General features: G+C 42.9%; 1 protein-coding gene across 10 annotated transcripts in view; it reads left to right on the top strand.

Moving 5' to 3' along the window:
- ASXL2 (ASXL transcriptional regulator 2) overlaps positions 1 to 23,908 on the top strand; it is a 175,283-nt gene that overhangs the window by 45,046 nt on the left and 106,329 nt on the right. For 9 of the 10 annotated variants that reach the window (XR_011386742.1, XR_007918310.2, XM_051843112.2 and 6 more), the window contains one exon: positions 6,333 to 6,415. The exons of the other annotated variant lie outside the window; for it this stretch is intronic. Coding sequence is in view for 6 of the 9 variants with exons in the window: in XM_051843112.2 (XP_051699072.2) it covers positions 6,333 to 6,415 (83 nt within the window). In the remaining 3 variants the exon portion in view is untranslated. Of the gene's footprint in view, positions 1 to 6,332; positions 6,416 to 23,908 lie in introns of those variants that run through there. 10 annotated transcript variants of the gene reach the window in all.

Below are 23,908 nucleotides of genomic sequence, written 5' to 3' on the forward strand. Positions count from 1 at the left end.
TGAGTCCCAGCTGCTCCTCTTCTGATTCAGCTCTCTGCCTGTGGCCTGGGAAAGTAGTGGAAGATGGCCCAAGTATTTGGGTTCTTGCACCCGCGTGGGAGACCCAGAGAAAATCCTGCTTTGGACTGGCCCAGCTCTGGCCGTTGCAGCCATTTGGGGTGTGAACCAGAGGATGGCAGCTTCTCTTTGTCTCTTCCTCTCTGTCTGTAGCTCTACCTCTCAAATAAAAAGTGTTTAAAATAAAAAAAAATACATATTAACCAAATGCTGTATATATTATTCCTTGGGTATTAGTTTGAACTGTTTAAAAAGTTTTTTTCCCCCATGAAATTATAGGACTAAATAGCTTGGTATTACAAAATTGTAGTTAGTTTCTGAGGTGTCATTGTTTTCAAATTTGCATAATAAGAACTTTTTAAAGGGACAGGCATTTGGCAGTCCTTAAGACACTGCTTTGGGCAGGGGCCATGGCTCAATAGGGTAATCCTCCACCTGCGGCACCGGCACACCGGGTTCTAGTCCCGGTCGGAGCACCGGATTCTGTCCTGGTTGCCCCTCTTTCAGGCCAGCTCTCTGCTGTGGCCTGGGAGTGCAGTGGAGGATGGCCCAAGTGCTTGGGCCCTGCACCCGCATGGGAGACCAGGAGGAAGCACCTGGCTCCTGGCTTCGGATCAGCGCAGTGTGCCTGCTGCAGCGTGCCGGCCGCAGCGGCCATTGGAGGGTGAACCAACGGCAAAGGAAAACCTTTCTCTCTCTCTCTCTCACTGTCCACTCTGCCTGTAAAAAAAAAAAAAAAAAAAAAGACACTGCTTTGGAAGTTTCCAGCCCATATTGGAGTTCCTGGATTTGAGTCTTGGCTCCCCTTTCAGTTTTCTTTCTCTCTTTTTTTAAAAATTTATTTATTTGAAAGTCAGAGTTACACACAGAGAGAAGGAGAGACAGAGAAAGAGAGAGAGAGAGGCAGGCCTTCCATCTGCTGGTTCACTTCCCCAACTGGCTGCAATGGCTATAGCTGTGCCAATCTGAGATAATATATATCTATATATTTTTATTTGACAGGCAGAGTTAGACAGTGAGAGAGAGCGAGAGACAGAAAGAAAGGTCTTCCTTCCGTTGGTTCACCCCCCAAATGGCTGCTAGGGCCGGCTTCGCTGATCCGAAGCCAGGAGCCAGGAGCTTCCTCCTGGTCTCTGATGCGGGTGCAGGGGCCTAAGCACTTGGGCCATCCTCCACTGCCTTCCTGGTTCACAGCAGAGAGCTGGACTGGAAGAGGAGCAACCGGGACTAGAAAGAGTCAGAAAGAAAGAAATCTCCCACCTCCTGGTTAACTCCACAAAGGCCTGCAACTGAAGGGGCTGGGCCAGGCTAAAGCCAGGAGTCAGGAACTCAGTATAAGTCTCCAGGGAACCAAGTACTTGGCCCATCATCCACTGCCTTCCCAGGTGCCTTAGTGGGGAGCTGGATGGGGAGTGGAACAGCTGGGACTTGAACTGGCACTTTGCCATGGGATGCCAGCATTACCACTGGTAGTTTAACCCGCGCCCCACTTTCCATTTTTACTAATTTAAAGATAAAGAACCTTTGGCTGCTAAAAGATGCCAGTGATGAGTACGTGTTTGGTGCAGTGGTTAAGATGCTGCTTGGGACATTCACATCCTTTATCAGAGTGCTCTCTTCCTGATTCCTACTGATGAACACCCTGGGAGGCAGCAGGTGCTGGCTTATGTGTTTGGGTCTCTTCCACTCATGTGGGATTGAGTTCATGATTTCTGGCTTTGGCCTGACCCAGCACCTCCTGTTACAGGTACAGGATAATAAGCCAGTGAGCGGGAGATCTCTGTCTCTGTCCCTCTGTATCTCTCTCTCTCTCCCTCCCTCCATCCCTTCCTCTCCCCCTCTCTCCCCTTCTCTCCCCCTCTCTCCCCCTCCTTCCTACCTCCCTTCCTCTCTCTCTCCCTTCCCCCCTCTTCCCTGCCTTCTTTTCAAATAAATAAATAAAGACTTACAAATAAAAATCTTACATTAAAAAATGGATAACTATAGGACAGGCATTTAGTGTAGTGGCTTAAGTTGCTGATTGGGATGCCAATGCCTGCAAACCTGGTTTTCTGCTCTGCTTCAGCTCCAGCTTCCTGCTAATGTGCATCCTGGGAGACAGCAGATGACCCCTCTTGAGTCCCTGTCACCCATGTGGGAGACCTGGAAGTAGTTTCAGGCTCCTGGCTCCATCCTAGCCCAGCTTGTACTTTTGAGTATATTTGGGGACAAACTATCAGAAGATATGTCTCTGTGTGTGTGTCTCTGCATTTCAAATAAAATGAAAATAAATAAACCCACTTGAAATAAAAATAAAGGGAAACCAGAATTGACTTAAAAAGCATTTTATAAGAATGGGAATAAGGAGGTAGGGAGGAGGAAGAGGGGTGGGAGTGTGGGTAGGAGTGTGGGTATGGTGGGAAGAATCACGGTGTTCCTAAAGTTGTACTTAGGAAATGCATGAAGTTTGTATGCCTTAAATAAAAGATTTTTTTGGGAAAAAATCATTTTAAATCAAATCTGTTGATAGTGATTTTCTTCAGATGAGAATGTCTTGATTTCTCTCTGATTCTGATAGGGAATTTCAGACTAGTAATTCTTTTCTTTTGGCACTTTTATTAAAAAGATTTATTTCTTTATTTGAAAGGCAGGGTTACAGAGAGAGAGAGGTCTTCCACCTGTTGGTTCTCTCTCCAAATGGCCACAATGGACAGAACTGGGCCAATCTGAAGACAGGAGCCAGGTGTTTCTTCTGGGTCTCCCACATGGGTGCAGAGGCCCAAGGACGTGGGCCATCTTCCACTGCTTTCCCAGGCCATAGCCGAGAGCTGGATTGGAAGTAGAACAGCTAGAGCTCGAACCAGTTCCCATGTGGGATGCTGGCGCTGCAGGCAGTGACCTAACCAGCTATGCCACAGCACTGGCCCCCTTTTTTTGCACTTTAAAATGTTTTCCTATTGCTTATGCCCTCCCTGGTTTTAGATGAGAAATCCACAATCATTTGAATTATTCTTCTAATTGGGATACATTAATTTTTCCTGATTGTTTTCAGAAAATTCTGGTTGCTTTCAGGAGTTTTTTGTAGTTTGATGTAATGTATCTAGGATGTATTTCTTTGAATCTGTCTTGTGTGAAAATCGTTGATCATTTTGACATAAGTGCTGTTTTCCCCCAAATTTGAGGATTTCCTGCAGTTAGATTTTTTTTAAAGATTTATTTATTTATTTGAAATAGTTACAGAGAGGCAGAGGCAGAGAGAGAGGTCTTCCATCTGCTGGTTCACTGCCAAAATGACCACAGTGGACAGAGCTGGGCTGATCCGAAGCCAGGAGCCAGGAGCTTCTTCGGGATCTCCCATGCGGGTGCAGGGCCCAAGGACTTGGGCCATCCTCCACTGCACTCCCGGGCCACAGCAGAGAGCTGGACTGGAAGAGGAGCAACCAGGACAGAACCGGCGCCCTGACCGGGACTAGAACCCAGTGTGCTGGCGCCACAGGCAGAAGATTAGCCTATTGAGCCGTGGCGCCGGCCTACTTATTTATTTTTTAAGATTTTTTATTTATTTGAGAGGTAAAGTTACAAAGAGAAAGGTCTTCCATCCATTGGTTCACTCCCCAAATGGGTGCAATGGCTGGAACTGGGCCAATCCAAAACCAGGAGCCAGGACTTTCTTCCAGGTCTCCCGTGGGGATGCAGAGGCCCAAATACTTGGGCCATCTTCCACTGCTTTACCAGGCCACAGCAGAGAGCTGGATCAGAAGAGGAATAGCCGGGACTAGAACTGGCGTCTATATGGGATGCTGGTGCTGCAGCTGGAGGCTTAGCCCACTATACCATGATGCTGACCCTTTCCTTATTTTTAAATTTTCTCTGTATTCCTCAGGTTAGTTAATTTCTGCTGATCTTTCAAATCACTGTCTCTCTCTTTCTCATTCCCCTGCTGCTATTGAGCCCTTAGAGGAAATCTCAGTTTTTAAATTTTGATTATTTTTTAGTTCTAATGTTTTATTTTATTTCATATATAAATATAAAATATGAAATTAAACAGTGAAACAAATAAGCATTCATAAATGTATTTTGCTGAGACTGCTGTGTTCATCTTTACTTCCTGAAGCATAGTTAAAGTAGATGCTTTTGTCTGAGAGTTTAATATCTGTGTCATCTTGGTTTTTTGTGTGTAGCTTGTTTTTTTATTAGTCGAACTTTTTGTGGTTTTATGTGTCAGGTGATTTTGGATTGTATATTAGGCATTTTAATGCTTTGTTACAATCTTGTCATGTTGACAATATTTTTTGAAGGGTGTATGGAAAGGTTTTTTTTTTTTTAAAGCAGGCATTTGAACTGTTAAGTTCAGGTTGTAAATTTCTACATACTTTCTGTACACTATAATTCCAGTGTCTAGTTTTCACAGCCTTTACACAGCTATTTCAAACTGTCCTGTTTGTGACACATAGTGACTAGTTTGGCAGCTGGATATTGGTCTATCTTATAACACAGTCATCTTTTGGTAACTGGTAGAGATTGCAATAACAAAGTCTGCAAGTGCTTGAGTCCCTTACATAAAATGGTGTAATATCTGCATTTAACCTTTGTAGCTCTCCTGTATACTTTGTTTCTAGATAACTTATAATACCTAATACTATGTAAATAGTTGTTATACTGTATTTAGATGTAAATAGTTGTTATACTGTATTTAGATAGTAATGACAGGAACAGAGAGTATGTAGGTGTTCAGTACGAATATATTGATTTGTTCTCCCTGAAAACTGCATTTCTGGCCCATGATTGGTTGAATCTACAAAAGCAGAATCTGTGGATACAGGAAGCTGACCTTATGTTGTTCAGGATCAGATGCACGTGTGTATAGCAGCACCAGGGCCTGGAAGTACTATAGAACTTCATATATCGCTTTCTGAAGCTCGTTCATCTTTGTGAGTAACCTGACACTTTTTGGCTTCTTGTGACCCCTATTTCATGTCCTTTTGAGGTTTTGTTTGTTTTTTAAAGATTTATTTGTTTAAAAGTGAGTTATACAGAGAGAGAAGGAGAGGCAGAGAGAGAGGTCTTTCATCTGCTGGTTCACTCCCCAGTTGGCTGCAATGGCCAGAGCTGCGCCAATCCGAAGCCAGGAGCCAGGAGCTTCTTCTGGGTCTCTCACGCAGATTCAGGGGCCCAAGGACTTGGGCCATCTTCTACTGCTTTCTCAGGCCATAGCAGAGAGCTGAATTGGAAGAGGAGCAGCTGGGACTTGAACCGGCACCCACGTGGGATGCTGGCACTGCAAGTGGCGGCTTTACCCGCTAAGCCACAGTGCCGGCCCAGTTCTGTTTCTGTTTCACTGTTCATTTCTGCAACTGAATTCAGTGCCAAGCATCAGGATAATAGAGAAAGAATGTCGGTCCTAGGGATTTTCCCTGTGCTTATGGGACCAGAAGTGTTCCATGTTGAAAGTTTTAGGTCCCTGTATAGTTACTGTTAGTATCATCACTGCCATAGCATCTTTGAGGTTGTTGCTTGGAGCAGGGACAGAGAGAAAAAGAACATCTCAGGGGTTTTCTTCTTCCTTTAGCTAACACTTACGAAGATCCTTTTCACTGTGCCTCAAACCAAAAAAAGGGGTGTTTTTTTTCTTGGAGTGCTTTCTGTCTGCACAGTTTGGAGTTGTGGGCTGCCTTTGAGTCCAGGCTGTTTACTAGAGTAAACAAAACCAGGAAACTAACTGCTGGGCTGGTGGTACTTCTAGTTGTGGTTTCCTCCCTATGCCACGTGCTCTCGTTTTCAAATAGCTGCTCTGTGCATTGTGCCCAGGCTTTTAGTTGCATGTAGTGGGAGAGACAGCATGGACTATACCTACTCTGTCTTACTGGAACTAGAATGTAGATATCATTTAAATTTCATTGTAAATTTTATATACATTTGTTTTGGTTAAGAATTTTTTGCATATCCATGCTGTACTAGGCTTTGCTGGAAATGGATAGAAATACTAGAAATGGATAATCTTGAGGTGCTAATAGTAGTCACAGAGGTGGGATATAGGGAAGGAGGCAGAAAGTAAACAATTTCGTTCTAGTTAATAGTGAATAAGTAGTCTTTTTGGTCACCCATAAACTTACTGTTTATGACTAAAGGAGGGAAGACTGGTTTATATTCAGTTACTTCTCTCCTTATCTGAAAATGTAAGGAATAAAAATCTCTGGGTATTATGTTCTGGATGTAATTATTAAGACATACGTATATAATTACATAGATAATTAAAATAAGAAGGAATAATTTATTATTATATACTTGTTTCTCAGGTCTTAGAAAAATATCCTAATACACCCATGAGTCATAAAGAAATTCTTCAAGTTATCCAGAGAGAAGGACTAAAAGAAATCAGGTGAGTTATTTAAATATTATTAGTAGCAATTATAATAATTAGAGTATTTGGTAGTATATAGTAGTGTGCATTCGTACTAAAGATTGATTATATAGTAATGAATGCTTTTATAATTTCAGATTTATTTAGCTGTCAGATTTTTGGAGATTTTAAGTCTTAGCACAGTTGTAAAACTGAAAGTGAGTTAAAAAATATTCTTATCAACGAAGAGGGCAGCTGTTTCCAAGCCCATGCATTTTAGTTTTTGTGAAGGCCTGGAGCCATCTTCAAGCCGTCATTCATCACTCGAGGCTTTGAGGTAATAAGCTTGGTCATCAGCAGCTAAAAATTACTCCAGTGCTAGAGGTAGACAGGCGAGGAAGAAGTCACACTGGCCAAAAAGGATAAAATGCAGTATTATATGTCAAATAATAAGTCTTATGTTCAAATATAATAGACAGGGGTCAATTTGTATAGGATCAAAGATGGCACACTGTAATTTCTGAGAGCTATTATTACAATGTCACAAAATAGTCATTCTTCATAATCAAGACTTTTTTCATCAAGAAATGTTAAAATCATATTAAGCATGCTTTGTCTATTAAGACAGAAATTTGGGAGTCTATATTAGACAAACTTTCATTAAGATAGGAAAAGACTGCGGTGCTTTCAAACTGCTACTAGTAGTTCTTTGTATAGATATTGTGAAACACCCTTAGGGAAGGGGTTCAGAATTTTGAGGGATTTTTTTTTTTTTTTTAATTCTTTTATCTTCCCCCGAAAACCTTTTGTTTAAGGTATACAAACTTCATGCCTTTCTTAAATACAACTTTAGGAACATGGTGATTTGTCCCACCATACCCGCCCTCCCCCCTGCATTCCCACCCTTCTTTCTCCTTTCTCTCCTATTCCCATTTTTTACTAAGATCTATTTTCAGTTAACTTTATACACATAAGGTTAACTCTGTGCTAAGTAAAGAGTTCAACAAATAGTATGAAAAAACAATACTGTTCCTCAATGGTTGAGACGAGGGCTGTTCAAAGGCATCACATCTCAAAACTGTCAATTTCACTTCTATAGATTACCTTTTAGGTGGCTCTGTTAATTACCACAGATCAGGGAGAACATATGGTGTTTGTCCTTTTGGGATTGGCTTATTTCTCTAGGTATAATGTTTTCCAATTGCATCCATTTTGTTGCAAATGACAGGATTTCATTTTTTTTTTTTTAACTGCTGTGTGGTATCCCATGGTATACATTTCCCATAATTTCTTTATTCATTCTAAAGTTGATGGACATTTGGGTTGATTTCATAACAGTATAGTGAGTTGAGCTGCAATAAACATGGGGTACAGATAACTCTTTCATATGCTGATTTCATTTCCCTTGGGTAAATGCCCAGGAATGGGATGGCTGGGTTATATGGTAGGTCTATATTCAGCTTTCTGAGGTATCTCCATACTGTCTTCCATGATGGCAGTACCAGTTTACATTCCTACCAACAGATTAGGGTATCTTTTTCCCCACATTCTCACCAGCATTTGTTTGTTGATTTCTTTTTTTCCTTCCTTCCTCCCTCCCTCCTTCTTTCATTCTTTCATTTTGACAGGCAGAGTTAGACAGTGAGAGAGAGAGACAGAGAGAAAGGTCTTCCTTTTCCGTTGGTTCACTCCCCAACGGCCGCTGTGGCCTGCGTACTGCGGCCGGCGCACTGCGCTGATCCGGAACCAGGTGCTTCTGCTGGTGTCCCATGTGGGTGCAGGGCCCAAGGACTTGGGCCATCCTCCACTGCCTTCCTGGGCCACAGCAGAGAGCTGGACTGGATGAGGAGCAACCGGGACAGAATCGGCGCCCCGACTGGGACTAGAACCCGGTGTGCCAGCACTGTAGGCGGATGATTAGCCTACTGAGCCGTGGCGCCGGCTGTTTGTTGATTTCTGTATGAAAGCCATTTTAACAGGGGTGAGGTGAAACCTCATTGTGGTTTGATTTGCATTTCTCTGGCTAGTGATCCTGAGCATCTTTTCATGTGTCTGTTGGCCATTTGAATTTCCTCTTTTGAAAAAATGCCTGTTTAAGTCCTTTGTCCATTTCTTAAGTGGGTTGTTTGTTTTGTTGTTGTTGAGTTTCTTGAGCTCTTTATTTAGTCTGGATATTAATCCTTTATCAGTTACATAGTTTGCAAATAATTTCTCCCATTCTGTTGGTGACCTCTTCACTTTGCTGGTTGTTTCATTTGTAGTGCAGAAGCTTCTCAATTTGATGTAATTCCATTTGTCAATTTTGGCTTTGATTGCCTGTGTCTCTGGGGTCTTTTTCCAATAACTCTTTGCCTATGCCAATGGCTTGCATGGTTTCCCAGTGTTTTCTAATAACTTGATGGTATTGGGTTATAGATTTCAGTCTTTGACCCATGATGAGTGGGTTTTTGTGTGGGGTGTGAGGTAGGGGCCTTGCGTCATACTTCTGCCTGTAGAGATCCAGTTTTCCCAGCACTATTTCTTGAGGAGACTGTCGTTGCTCCAGGAATGGTTTTAGCTCTATCCATTTCTTCTGGGTTTCCTGATTTGTTGGCATACAGCTCTTGGTAGTAATTTATGATGATTCTTTTTATGTCTTTGGGATCTGTTGTTACATTTCCTTTTTCATCTCTAATTTTATTGATTTGGGTCTTTTCCCTCTTTTTGTTGGTTAATTCGGCCAATGGTGTATCAATTTTGTTTATATTTTTACAAAACCAGCTCTTCATTTTGCTGATCTTTTGTGATCTTTTATATTTATTTTTTGGTTTAAATTTTATTTCTTTTCTATTTTTTTTTGACAGGTAGAGTTAGACAGTAAGAGAGAGAAAGACAGAGAGAAAGTTCTTCCTTCCGTTGGTTCACTCCCCAAATTATTTCTTTTCTAATTTTAATTACTCCTTTTCTCCTACTTGTTTTGGGCTTGGTTTACTGCTGTTTTCCTAGGTTCTTGAGATACACTGATAGCTCATTTATTTGATGCCTTTCCAATTTCTTGATGTAGGCACCAAATGCTATAAACTTTGCTCATAACACTGCTCTTGCTGCATCCCATAAGTGTTGATGCGTTGTAATGTGATCTTCATTCGTTTCCAGAAATTTTTTTGATTTCTTCTATGACCTACTGTTCATTCAGGAACATGTTGTTCAGTCTCTGTATATTTGCATATATTCTAGAGATTCCTGAGTTGTTGATTTCCAGCTTCATTCCATTGTGGTCAGAGAAGATGCATGGTATGATTTTGATTTTTTGAATTTGCTGAGACTTGGTTTATGGCCTAGCCTGTGGTCTATTCTAGAGAATGTTCCATGCACTGGTGAGAAGAATATGTATTCTGCAACTGTAGGATGAAAGTTATGTAGATATCCATTAGGTCCATTTGGTCTATAGTATTGATTAACTTTTTCCTTGCTGCTTTTCTGTCTGGTTGATCTGTGCATTGCTGAAAGTAGGGTATTGAAGTCCCCCATTACTACTGTATTGGAGTCTATGTCTCCCTTTAGATCTCTTAACATTTGTTTAAATTACCAGGTGACCTGTAATTAGATGCATATATGTTTATAATAGTCACATCTTCCTGTTGTATTGATCCCTTAATCATTACATAGTGCCCTTTTTATCTCTTTTAACAGTTTTTATGTTAAAGTTTATTTTATCTGATATTAGGTTGGCTACACTGGCTCTTTTTTGGTTCCTGTTAGCATGGAGTATCTTTTTCCACTTTCAGTCTCTGTGTACATCTTTGTTGGTGAGATGTGTTTCTTGTAAGCAGCAAATAGATGTTTTTTTTTTTTTTTTTTCTTAATCCATTCTGTCAGTCTGTGTCTTTTAACTGGAGAGTTACATTCGAGGTGACTATTGATAAATAATGACTTGGCCCTGCCATTTTTCCATAAATATTCCTGTTGTTTGGTACTTTTACTGGGAGATTTTCTGTCTTCACTTTTTTTAAAATTTTTTATTTTTTATTTATTTTTATTTTTTTGATAGGCAGAGTGGACAGTGAGAGAGACAGAGAGAAAGGTCTTCCTTTGCCGTTGGTTCACCCTCCAATGGCCACCGCGGCCGGTGCGCTGCGGCCGGCGCACCGCGCTGATCCGATGGCAAGAGCCAGGTGCTTCTCCTGGTCTCCCATGGAGTGCAGGGCCCAAGTACTTGGGCCATCCTCCACTGCACTCCCTGGCCACAGCAGAGAGCTGGCCTGGAAGAGGGGCAACCGGGACAGAATCCAGCGTTCTGACCGGGACTAGAACCCGGTGTGCTGGCGCCACAAGGCAGAGGATTAGCCTATTGAGCCGTGGCGCAGTCCCTTCACTTTTTTTTTTTTTTTTAAGATTTATTTTATTTATTTGAAAGACAGAGTTACAGAGAGAGGTAAAGATAGAGAGAGAGATCTTCCATCCGCTGGTTCACTTCCCCAGATGGCTGCAATGGCCAGAATTGCACCGATCTAAAGCCAGGAGCCAGGAGTTTCTTCCAGGTCTCCCACGTGGGTGCAAGGGCCCAAGGATTTGGGCCATCTTCCACTGCTCTCCCAGGCCGTAGCAGAGAGTTGGATAGGAAGAGGTGCAGCCAGCTCTAGAATCGGCGCCCATATGGGATGCTAGAGCTTCAGGCCAGGGCATTAACCTGCTGTGCCACAGTGCCAGCCCCTTCACTTTCTTTCATAGTGATGATCATGTTTCTGTGTTTCTGTTTGTAGAACATCCTTAAGCATCTTTTGTATGACTGGATGGGTGGTGACGAATTCTTTCCATTTCTGTTTGTTGTGGAAGGTCTTTATTTCACCTTCATTCATAAATGAGAGCTTTGCAGGGTACAGTGTTCTGGGTTGACAGGTTTTTCTCTTAAGACTTGGAATATTGGAATATATCTTGCCATTCTCTCCTAGCCTGTAGGGTTTCGGTTGAGAAGTCCACTGTGCGTCTAACAAGCCAGAATCCTGCCAGGCTCTTCTCGCAGCTTTACCTCCAGTGGCTTGGGCAGCTGCTGTCTGGTCTCACCTCACTCTCCAGAACTGGTGCTGAGGCTCTCGGCTGCTGGGGTCTTGAGCTGTGCGTGTCCACACCTTTGTGTAGTTTCTCAGTGTCCCTCTGATTTGCATGGAGTTTTCTCTCTAACTTTTCCCTGAGATTACACCACTCTCTCCATTTTTTTTTTTTTTAAAGCAGTCTTCCCCTGGACTAGAACATTAAGCGCCATCCCTATTCTGCCATTTTTTTTTTTTTAAGACTTTTCATCTGTTAGAAAGAGTGAGAGAGACAGAGAAACAGAGAGATAGAGAGAGAGAGAGGTTTTCCATCTTCTTGTTTGCTTTCCAAATGGCCACATCAGCCAGGATTGGGCCGGGCTAGGCTGAACCCAGGAGGCAGGAGCTCCTTATACGTCTTGCACATGAGTGGCTGGGGCCTAAGTATTTGGGCCATCTTCCAGTGCTTTCCCAAGTGCATTAGCAGGAAGCTGGATGAGAAGTAGGGCAGCTGAGTCTCAACTCAGGGCTGATATGGAGTGCTGGCATCACTGGTGATAATTTAACCCACTGCACCACAACACCAGCCATTTTTGGGACTTTGTTTTTTAAAGATTTATTTATTAATTTGAAAGGCAGAGTTACAAAGAGGCAGAGGCAGAGAGAGAAGTCTTCCATCCATTGGTTCACTTCCCAATTGGCCCCGACGACTGGAACTAGGCTGATCTGAACTCAAGAGCAAGGAGCTTCTTCTGGGTCTCCCTTGGGTCATCTTCCAGGTCTCCCTTGGGCCATCTTCCACTGCTTTCCCAGGCCATAACAGAGAGCTGGATCGGAAGAGGGGCAGGTGGGGACTTGATATGGCGCCCATATGGAATGCCAGCACTGCAAGCAGCGGCTTTACCCGTTGTGCCACAGTGCCAACACTTCTCCCCTCTTTTTTTTGATTGTCATAGTGTCTAGGGAGGGGATGCATGGTGATATTTAATGGACAGGTAACAGGGATCCTATGTGTCTTGCATTGTGCTGGATAGTCCTTTACACCGAATAGTTGTTCAATTCAAATACTGATGATGTTCTCATTGAGAAATAGTGAGCTATGTTGAAATATTTGTAAATAGACAACAGTGTGTTTCTTGATATAGCCATTTCTAGACTTGAACTCTCTTCAACAGGAAATTTGACTTGAGATTTTTTTTGTTATTGGCGTTCCTTTTCTAAAGCAGTTTTAAAATTTGTCTTTCGATTTGTGGTCAGACTTCAATAGGCTGGGAATAATTTAGATTTGCTCCATTGATAAGAAAAAATAAAATATAAATCAGCATATCTCCCTTTATATATTATGTCCCTTAAGAATTGAGTGTAAACATTTTTAAATAAAACCATAAATAAGCACTTGAAGAATCAGTCTTTAAGAGTATCTCTTGCAAACTTAAAAACTTAAGCACTTTACTTAATATGTAATTCTAAACTTTTATTTGAATTTTAGATAGAAATGGTTAAAGTACAATACCCATTTCATCGCAGATTAGTTTGTGTGAAGCTGTAGGAGAAAATGAAAGTGGTTTGTGACTCCAAGGAACAGATTCTGCTAAAGCATTGCAGTATCCTTTTATTACTTTATTGGGTCTTATAATCTAGGAATTAGCAAGAGTTTTTGTTTGTTTCCATAAAATTAGAATTTTGACACATAAGGCAAATAATAGAGGAATTCCGGTAGGGATCAGACTTGTAATCTTTTTGGGCCTAAATGTTAATTGTCTCACCCTGCTTTTACAGAGTAAGGATCTGAAATTTTAAACTTGCCGTTATCATTTCCAGGGAACAGACAAAAATAGTAAATAAGTAAAGAATAGGAAAGAAGTAGAGGGGCAGGCGTTGGGTGCTGCAGTTAAGAAACTGCTTGGGAGACCCATATCCCTTACCTGAGTGCCTGGGTTTCAGTTTTGACTCCACTCCTGATTCTAACTTCCTGCTGGTATACACCCTTGTTGGTGACAGGCAATGGCTCGAATAATTGGGTCCCTGACAGCCACATGGGAGACCTGGGTTGAATTCTGGGCTCCTGTTTTCGGCCCGGCCCAGCCCAACCCCACCTTGTGGGTGTTTGAAAGGTGAACCAGCAGATGGAAGTTCTCAGTTTGCTTGCTTGCCTTTCACATAAATAAAAATAAAATAATGTAAAAAATTTTAAAGAGAAATGAGAAATCAAAGGAAGAGTTTTTTTTTTTTTAAAGGTAGCAAAATGGTACTCATCAGAAATAGCTTCTGATTTCACTGACAATTTACATGTAGTTAAACTAGGAATAAACTAGTTGTGGCTATGTGGCTTTTTGACAACAAAGCAATTGTAAGTCATCAATGACTTGCATTTTACCAGTTCTAGGTTCTTGTGGTCCTTGCCTGTCAGAATCACTTACTGCAGTGTTCTGCTTCTGTCCTGAAGCTCTTGTTACCATAAGTGGCACAGCTGGCATTCCTCCTTACTTCCCCTCTAAGCGTTCCTGCTCAGGCTTTGATTTTGTGTTTTTCCCCCTAATAATCTTTTGTCTAACATAAGTGCAATGTTGCCCATTCTTACAACTTTATGTATTGTTTTTTCAGAACTCAAATATTTAGGGATGCTGCATTGCATCCTAGCTTGTGTACATACTGACCTCTTGGCAAGGAAGAAGCTTTCCCTCAGTTATTTGACTGCTAACTCTGTCAGGCCTCAATTTGAATATTGCTTTTTTGGAGAATGTTTAATCTAGACCTGGCCCACTTCAACTGTTGCAGGTATTTGGGGAGTGAACCAGTGGATAAGTAGATCTCTCTCTTTCTCTTTCTCTCTCTCTCTTTCTGTCTGTCTGTCTCTCTTTTACTATGTTTGTGTCTTTCTTTCTGGCTTTCAAATAAAGTGAAAATAAATAAGCATTTTTTTTTTAAAAAAAGAATTTGGGCGAGGGACAGGCATTTGGTGCAGTGGTAAATGCTCTTGGGATGCCCACATGCTTATTTCATCCAGGTTTCTGCCAGTGCATACCCTGGGAGGTAGGGACAAATGCTTCTGTCCCTGCCACCCATGTGGGAGACCAGATTGAGCTGTTGGCTCCTGATTTTGGCTTGGTCTAGCCCCAGTTGTTGAGGGCATTTAGGAAGGGAAACTGGATGGACAATTTCACTGTCTTTCTCTGTCTCTCTTCCTTTCAAATGAATAAATTTTTAAAAAAAATTTAAAACACTAGGGCCCACGCTGTGGTATAGTAGGTTGAGGTGCTAGCATCCAGTATGGGTGCCAGTTCGTGTCCTGGCTGCTCCGCTTCCAATCCAGCTCTCTGCTATGACCTGGGAAGACAATGGAGGATGGCCCAAGTGCTTGGGTCCCTGCACCTGTGTGGGAGACCCAGAAGAAGCTCCTGGCTCCTGGCTTCAGATTGGCCCAGCACTGGCCATTGCAGCCATTTGGGGAGTGAACCAGCAGATGGAAGACCTTTCTCTCTGTCTCTCCCTCTCTCTCTGTAACTCTACCTCAAGAAGAAATAAATAAAATCTATTTAAAAAAATTTAAAGAGAACTTAGATGTTAAGATTGTTATTCAGGGGCTGGTGCCATGGCTCACTTGGTTAATCCTCTGCCTGTGCTGCCAGCGTCCCATATGGGCACCAGGTTCTAGTCCCTGTTGTTCCTCTTCTGGTCCAGCTCTCTGCTGTGGCCCAAGAGGGCGGTGGAGGATGGCCCAAGTGCTGGAGCCCCTGCATCCGCATGGGAGACCAGGAAGAAGCACCTGGCTCCTGGCTTCGGATTGGCGCAGCGCCGGCCGTAGTGGCCATTTGGGGAGTGAACCAGCGGAAGGAAGACCTTTCTCTCTCTCTCTCTCTCTCTCTCTCTCTCTCTCTCTATATATATATATATATATATATATATATAAAACTCTACCTATTAAAAAAAAAGATTGTTATTCATTTATCCAAAGTATGCAGTTCTGAATGAATTAGAAAAATCTGTCTCCCCACCACCACCATGCACATTTTTCTTTTCTTTTCTTTTCTTTTCTTTTCTTTTCTTTTCTTTTCTTTTCTTTTCTTTTCTTTTCTTTTCTTTCTTTTTAAAGATTTATTTATTTATTTGAAAGTCAGAGTTACAAACAGAGAGGAGAGGTAGCGAGAGAGAGAGAGAGATCTATTTATCTATATCTATCTATCTATCTATCTATCTATCTATTTATCTATGTATCTACCTACCATCTGATGATTTACTCCCCAGTTGGCCATCTTCTACTGCTTTCCCAGGCCATAGCAGAGAGCTGGATCAGAAGTGGAGCAGCCAGGTCTCAAACTGGCACCCATATGGTATGCCAGCACTTCAGGCCAGGGCGTTAACCCACTGCGCCACTGCACCCGCCCCTTTTCTTTTTTAATATTTACATCTTTTATTTGAAAGGCAGTGAGAGAGAGAGAGAAAGATCTTCCTTCCTCTAATACACTGGTCCTTGATGGGCCAGGCTGAAACCAGTCTCATGTGGGGGGCAGGGGCCCCACTTGAACCACCCTCTGCTGCTCTCCCGGGCACATTAGCAGGGAGCTGGATTGGAAATGCAGCAGCCAGGACTTGAACTAGCACTCGCAGAGTTTCAGCACAGAAGCAGTAGGACACTGCATTAAGTGATTCAAACAGGCAAGGACTGCATGAACCATAGATCTGGCAAAATGGAAGTCACTGATGACTTAGAAAGAATTGCTTTGTGGTCAGAAAGCCACATAGCCACAACTAGTTCATTCCTAGTTTAACTAGGAATAGCTACATGTAAATTGTCAGTAAGTGAAGTCAGAAGCTATTTCTGATGACTCTACCATTGTGCTACACCACAATGCCCTGGTATTTTTAAGAAATACATAGTTTAGAGTTCTCTTAAGAGTCATATGGAAGAAAGAAGATATAGGTTTTGATGTTTCATATGAAATAAGGCATGACTTAGGCCAAGGAAGATTAAAAACTGTTTCTGGGCTGGCGCTGCAGCTCAGTAGGTTAATCCTCCGCCTAGCGGTGCCGGCACACCGGGTTCTAGTCCCGGTCAGAACGCTGGATTCTGTCCCGGTTGCCCCTCTTCCAGGCCAGCTCTCTGCTGTGGCCAGGGAGTGCAGTGGAGGGTGGCCCAAGTGCTTGGGTCCTGCACCCCATGGGAGACCAGGATAAGTACCTGGCTCCTGCCATTGGATCGGGGCGGCGCGCTGGCCGCAGTGCACCAGCCGCGGCGGCCATTGGAGGGTGAACCAACGGCAAAGGAAGACCTTTCTCTCTGTCTCTCTCTCACTGTCCACTCTGCCTGTCAAAAAAAAAAAAAAAAAAAACTGTTTCTGGTATACTTAGAAGTCAGGGTGAATGGCATCGATACTCTAGAATATTCTTAAAGTACTCAGTTCTAGCTGAATAAAAAAATAAGACATGATGTAGATGGATGCTGTTGTGACATTTGGTTATTTGTAAATAAAGAGAAAAGTTAATTTCTGCATTATTAGTGAATAGTTATTTTAGGATATTTTAAATAGTTTAGAAACATTTGTTGAGTGACATTTCAGCTTGTTCAGTTTTCTGTGGCTAAAGTATGACCTCATTGCTCTGAGTCATAACATATTTACCAAGGGTAATGTGGCAGTTGTTGCCCAGGGGTTGAGCTAGTCAACACAGAATTGATCATTCCAAATTTGAAATGTTAGAATCTTTAAAGAAATTCTGTAAGCTTTTACTCATTTACTTTTATCCAGGCAGCTTCTAAAAATTCTGTGGGTAGAGATTTTGCTTATTTGGTTTGCTTGGTTGAAGAACTCTTGTTGTTACAGCTTGTGTGTTGATCCTGGATCATGCTCTCCACTTATATGAATCTAAATATTGGGGGAGGGGCTGGTGCTGTGGCACAGCAGGTTAATGCCCTGGCCTGAAGCACCAGCATCCCATATGGGCGCTGGTTCGATGTCAATGAAATAGAAATCTTTCTTTTTCTAAAAATAATTAGAATAAATCTCTAGCAATATTCACAAAGATAAGAGATAAGTCGTAAGTCACCTGTATCAGGAATGAAGCAGAAGTACTGTGTTAAGTTCTACAGCCATTAAAATAAGGAAGTGGTGCAAACAACTTTGCACTTGTTAATTCAGCAACTTAGAAAAAATGAACCAATTCCTCAGAAACTACAAACTACTAAAATCCAACCAAGATGAAACAGATAATCTCCATAGTCCTCTATTATTTTATTGATTAAAGAATCAAGTTTGTAATGAAAAACCTCAGCAGGGAGCTGGCATTGTGGCATAGCAGGTTAACCCACCATCTTCAGTACAAACGGCTCCACTCTGACCCAGCTGCCTGCTAATGCTCCAGGGAAAGCAGCAGTTGATGGACCTTGTGGGAGACCTGGATGGAGGTTCTGGCTCCTGACCCTGCCCTGGCTGTGGTGGCCATCTGGGGAGTGAACCAGTGTATGGAAGACCTCTCTCTGTAACTCTACTTGTCAAATAAGTAAATCTTAATAACAGCAACACCTTGGCCGTGGGGGAGGAGCTTTGTGTGCAGCCGGGGGACAACAGGTATTTAGTCTCACAGTTAAGATATCTATTAAAACACCCACATTGGAGACCTGGGTTTGAGTCTATGCTCAGATTCCCAATTCTAGTTTCCTGCAAATACAGATCCCAAGACAGGAGACAGGAAGTTATGTTACAGAATGGGTACTTCTGGCTTCAGCCTGGTCCAGCCCTAGTCATTGCAGGTATTTGAGGAATGAATCAGCAGATGAAAACATTCTCTTTACCCATCCACACCCACCAAATAATAGATGTTGGTTTTTTTTTGTTTGTTTGTTTTTTGGTTTTTTTTTTTTTTGGGACAGACAGAGTGGACAGTGAGAGAGAGAGAGAGACAGAGAGAAAGGTCTTCCTTTTGCCGTTGGTTCACCCTCCAATGGCCACCACGGCCTGCGCGGTGCGGCCGGCGTACCGCGCTGATCCAATGGCAGGAGCCAGGTGCTTTTCCTGGTCTCCCATGGGGTGCAGGGCCCAAGCACCTGGGCCATCCTCCACTGCACTTCCTGGCCACAGCAGAGAACTGGCCTGGAAGAGGGGCAACCGGGACAGAATCTGGCGCCCCAACTGGGACTAGAACTCGGTGTGCCGGCGCCGCTAGGCGGAGGATTAGCCTAGTGAGCCTCGGCGCCGGCTGATATTGGTTGTTTTGTTTTGTTTTGTTTTTTCCAAAGCCTCCTGAAAAGGAAGTTTCAGGTCCAATGTCAATCAAGAACTCCACCAAACACTTTAAGAACACCAATTTTACATAGTATCTTCCAGAATACAGAAGAGGAAGAGACACTTCTCTACTTATTTATTTATTTATTTATTTATTTATTTTTAGGAATTATTTTTAAAGATTTATTTATTTATCTGAAAGTCAGAGTTACACAGAGAGAAGACAGGCAGAGAGAGAGAGAGGCCTTCCATCCGATGGCTTACTCCCCAGTTGGCCTCAATGTCTGGAGTTGGGCCGATCAGGAGCCAGGAGCTTCTTCTGGGTCTCCTCTGCGGGTGCAGGGGCCCAAGGACTTGGGCCATCTTGTACTGCTTTCCCAGGCCATAGCAGAGAGCTGGATGGGAAGTGGAGCAGCCAGGTCTCTAACTGGTGCCCATATGGGATGCCGGCGCTTCAGGCCAGGGCGTTAACCCGCTATGCCACAACTCCGGCCCCACTTCTCAATTTATTTTATGAGATAGTGTCTCTCTGATACCAAAACCAATGACAGTATAAAAATAAGGAAGCTACAGACCAGTATTTCTCATGAACTTAAAAACAAAAATCCTCAATGATACATCAGCAAAACCAAATAAAGATAAAAGAATTATACACCACAATCAAGTAGTATTATAAGTGTGCAAAGGTTAGTTGGCATTCAAAAATCAGCATAAGCTGTGATATCAATAAGCTAAACAAGAAAAATGATATTACAACCAGCACATGTAGAACATTCAACAAAATCCAACACCCAATTATGATAAAAACTCTCAGGTAACTGGGAATAGAGGGTGTTGTGGGTTGAATTACGTTCCCCAAAAACATATGTCCTAAATCCTAGTACCTCTGAATATAACCTTATTTGGAAGTAGGGTCTTTACATATAAGTCAAGTTAAAAGGAGGTCTACTAGGATAGAGTGACTAGTTCTGTGACTGGTGTGCTTGTTGAGCAGATGGCACTCTGTACGCAGACTCACAGGTGGAATGCCCTACAACAGACGAGACTGGAGGATGGCTGTGCAGGCCAAGGAACTCCAAGGGTTCTTAGCAACCACCAGAGAAGCAGCAAGGAAAACATGGAACAGATTCTCCCTCAGAAGGCGTCAGTTCTGCCAACACCTGGATTTCAGACTTCACTGATTTCAGAACTGTGTGGCACTTAGTTATGGTAGCCCTAGGCCACTGATAGAGAATGGGAACCTCCTCGCCTTAATAAAAAGATCTAAAAAAACCTACAGTTAGTGTTATACTGAATGGTAAAAGTATCCATTTCCCTAAGAACAAGGCAAAGGAGCCAGCACTGTGGCGTAGAAGGCTAAGCCTCCATCTGCAGTGCTGACATCCTGTATAGGCACTGGTTGTATCCCGGCTGCTCCTCTTCCAACCTAGCTCCCTGCCAATGGCCTGGGCAAGCAGTGGAAGATGGCCCAAGTCCTTGGGCCCATGCACCCACGTGGGAGATCTGGAAGAAGCTCCTGGCTCCTGGCTTCGGATTGGCGCAGCTCTGGCCGTTGTGGCCAATTGGGGAGTGAACCAGCGGATGGAAGACCTTTCTTTCTGTCTGTAATTCTACCTCTCAAATAAATAAATAAAATTCTTAAAAAAAAAAAAAAAGGCAAAGACTATGTTCCTACCAGCATAGTACTGAAAGTTTCAGCCAGCACAATAAGGGAGGTGAATGTGTTGGTAGAGAAGCAGAGAGGTAGCTCCAACGGCACGGGTAATCGGGTGTCTTTATCACTCTATTTCACAGCTCATGTGTTTGATATATTCTAAGTTTGAAATATTTCTTTAAGTCCATTCAAAATTATAAGTTGGAATCAAATGATTTCTAAAGTCTCCTGAGTTCTAAAATGAAATGTTCTTTTTTTTTTTTTTTTTGACAGGCAGAGTGGACAGAGAGAGAGACAGAGAGAGAAAGGTCTTCCTTTTGCCGTTGGTTCACCCTCCAATGGCCGCCGCTGCAGCCGGCGCACCGCGCTGATCCTGGCAGGAGCCAGGAGCCAGGTGCTTTTTCCTGGTCTCCCATGGGGTGCAGGGCCCAAGCACCTGGGCCATCCTCCACTGCACTCCCTGGCCATAGCAGAGAGCTGGCCTGGAAGAGGGGCAACCGGGACAGAATCCGGCGCCCCAACCGGGACTAGAACCCGGTGTGCCGGCGCCGCAAGGTGGAGGATTAGCCTATTGAGCCACGGCGCCGGCTCTGAAATGTTCTTAATATCTATCTCCCATGCAAAAATCTACCATTTCTAACTTTTTAACTCACAGTACAAAAGAATTTGAATATTCCATTAAAAATAATATATTGTTTGCTTATTTTCTCTGAAATTTTGTGTATAAAATCTTAAAATAACGAAGTCCAGTTTGTCTTGGTATTGAATATCCATAATACTCAAAGAAACTGATCATAAATCTTAATAAAAATCTAGTGAGGGAAGTGAAGGTAAATTACTACATAAAATAGAGCAAGTGATAGCCCTCCTTTTAAGAAAGATACAGACAAGAGATTACTTTGAGCTGAAGGGGAAAAGGCCAACTTTGTAGAGTCAGTTTTAAAAGAATGTCAGAAAACTTTCAAGAATAGATGGGGATAAAAGATTGCTCAATATCCTAAGTAAAGGTGAGAAATCTTAGGTCATGTACTGAGAACAAGTAGTTATCAGTTTAGCAGGTATAAGCAGAAAGAAATCATGTAGCGATGGCTGTTGTGATAGAGATTAAATTGCCTCTTGTGATGCCTGTATCCCATATTAGAGAGCCAGTTTGAGCCCCAGCTGCTCCACTTCCAGTCCAGCTTCCTACTAATGTGCCTGAGAAGCAGCTGGTGATGGCCCAAGTACCTGGGTTCCTGTCACTCACGTGTGAGACCCAAAATGAGAGTGCCTGACTCCTACTTTTAGCCTCACCCAGCCTGGCTGTTGTGTCCCTTTAATGAATCAGCAAATGGAAGATCTCTTTCTCTCTCCCTCCTTTCTTTCAAATAAACAAATAATTTTTCAAAAAATAAATCTTGTAATAAACCAAAGCAGTAAGTGAGATTAGTCAATAGAGGATATTTATTCTGTAGAAAAACTACTGCAGGCCCCTGTGCCAGTTATCAATTCATGGACTTCTAGCTCCAGATCCTAGTTGGAGCCTGAAAACATGTCTCCTCTGGCAGCTGGCTCAGTGTTAGGTTTTGCCTTTAGAGTACTGGAGAGCGCAGCAGGAAGAAGGGCCGTCCTCCTGCCTGCTTAACCTGTGGCACACCAGAGGCAGCAGCAGGAGGGACACTCAACTCTTCCACGAGGTTCAACGTAAGACCTGCGGTGGCTTTCCAGAAAATCATGCTGCTGCCTCCGCAGGCTCCCCAGCAAGTTGGACAGATGAGTGTCCAGCTAGTAACTGAACCAGTCAATAACTTCCCTGTTCAGATTATCATGCATTTTCTGTCCTCTGATTGAACTCAGAACTACAGAACACTAGGGCTCAAAGACTACAGAAAACATCCACGTAAATTCCTATCTTAAAAAGATTTTTAAAAAAAGTGATGCCCAAAAGCTGAGAAACAGCCCCGTGAAAATACACTTGGCAGGCTGGAGGGGGTGAACCGCCTGACTGTTCATGACTCAGGTCATAATCACAGGAAGCAGTGCGACCTCAAGTTAGGAGAAACTAAAACCAGAACAGGGCGCTGGCTTCATTGAGTTTTAGTTTTCCTGCAAACTGTAAAATCTTCAGCTTCAGACAAAAAGGAAACAACTGACATTTTAAGGTAACTTTATATACTGATGGCTCAGAAGAGCCGTTTGCCACAAATTTTCAATGATTCAATGCAAAACAGAAGCACAGAAAGTTTCCATTAGAGAGGAACTTAAGTATACAAGCTACACTAGTGGACACATCTATCTGAATCTTTGATTTTTTTTTTTAAAGATTTATTTATTTGAAAGGCACAATTACAGAGGCAGCGAGGGGGACAGAGAGAGAAATCTTCCATTCACTGGTTCATTACACAAATGGCCAATGTGGCCAGGGCTAGGCCAGGCTGAAGCCAGGAGCCGGGAGATTCTTCCAGGTCTCCCATGTGGATTCAGGGTCTCAAGCACTTGGGCCATCCTCCACTGCTGCTTTCCCTGCTGCATAAGCATGGAGCTGGATCGAAAGTGGAGCAGCTGGGGCCTTAACCCACTGCGCCACAGTGCCAGCCCCCCATTTAATTGCTTTTTTAAAAAATGCAATCTGATTATTATTGCCATGATTATATATATTCTCCCATTTTATTATTTTTGTTTTTCCTGTTATCTCACTATTCCCTCCCTACTTACTGTCTTCTTTTGAATTAAACATTTTGTAGTGTTTTTTTTGTTTGTCTTAGTAATTTCTCTAGAGATTACAATACAGATACACCCCAAACCTTTTTACTGTGAATAAAATGTAAAGCCTCGGGTAGGCAATGGGCAGTAGTTAGATGATACTTGGGACATCTGCATTCCATTCAGTTTGCATTAGAGTTTCACCTCCACTCCTGAAGCTGGCTTCCTGTTATTATGTACACTGGAAGGTGAGGGTTCAAGAAGCTGGGTCCTCCCCACCCACGTGGGAGACCTAGTTTTAATTCCCAGCTCTTGGCTTTGACCTGGCCCAACCCTAGCTACTGTGGACCTTTGGGGGTTGAACCAGCAGATGGGAGATCTGTGTCTCTCTTTCAAATAAATAAAATATTTTAAAAATATAGAAGCTCTAGGCCGGCGCTGCGGCTCACTAGGCTAATCCTCCGCCTTGCAGCGCTGGCACACCAGGTTCTAGTCCAGGTTGGGGCACCGGATTCTGTCCCGGTTGCCCCTCTTCCAGGCCAGCCCTCTGCTATGGCCCAGGAGTGCAGTGCAGGATGGCCCAAGTGCTTGGGCCCTGCACCCATGGGAGACCAGGAGAAGCACCTGGCTCCTGGCTTCAGATCAGTGCGGTGCACCAGCCGCAGTGTACCAGCTGCAGTGCGCCGGCCGCGGTGGCCATTGGAGGGTGAACCAACGGCAAAGGAAGACCTTTCTCTCTGTCTCTCTCTCTCTCACTGTCCACTCTGCCTGTCAAAAAATAAAAAATAAATAAATAAATAAATAAAAAATATAGAAGCTCTACAACCTGCCCATCCTATTCATTTTCTGCTTGTCATATAACACACACAGAAGGCCCTATCTATACTATTATTAATTTTGCTTTCTACAGTCACAGATAGCTCAAAGAGTATGTTTACCTAGAGAGTTACCATTTCTTTTGGTTTCCCTT

The sequence above is a fragment of the Oryctolagus cuniculus genome, chromosome 2 (genome assembly GCF_964237555.1).
Source record: "Oryctolagus cuniculus chromosome 2, mOryCun1.1, whole genome shotgun sequence".
NCBI classification, from domain to species: domain Eukaryota; kingdom Metazoa; phylum Chordata; class Mammalia; order Lagomorpha; family Leporidae; genus Oryctolagus; species Oryctolagus cuniculus.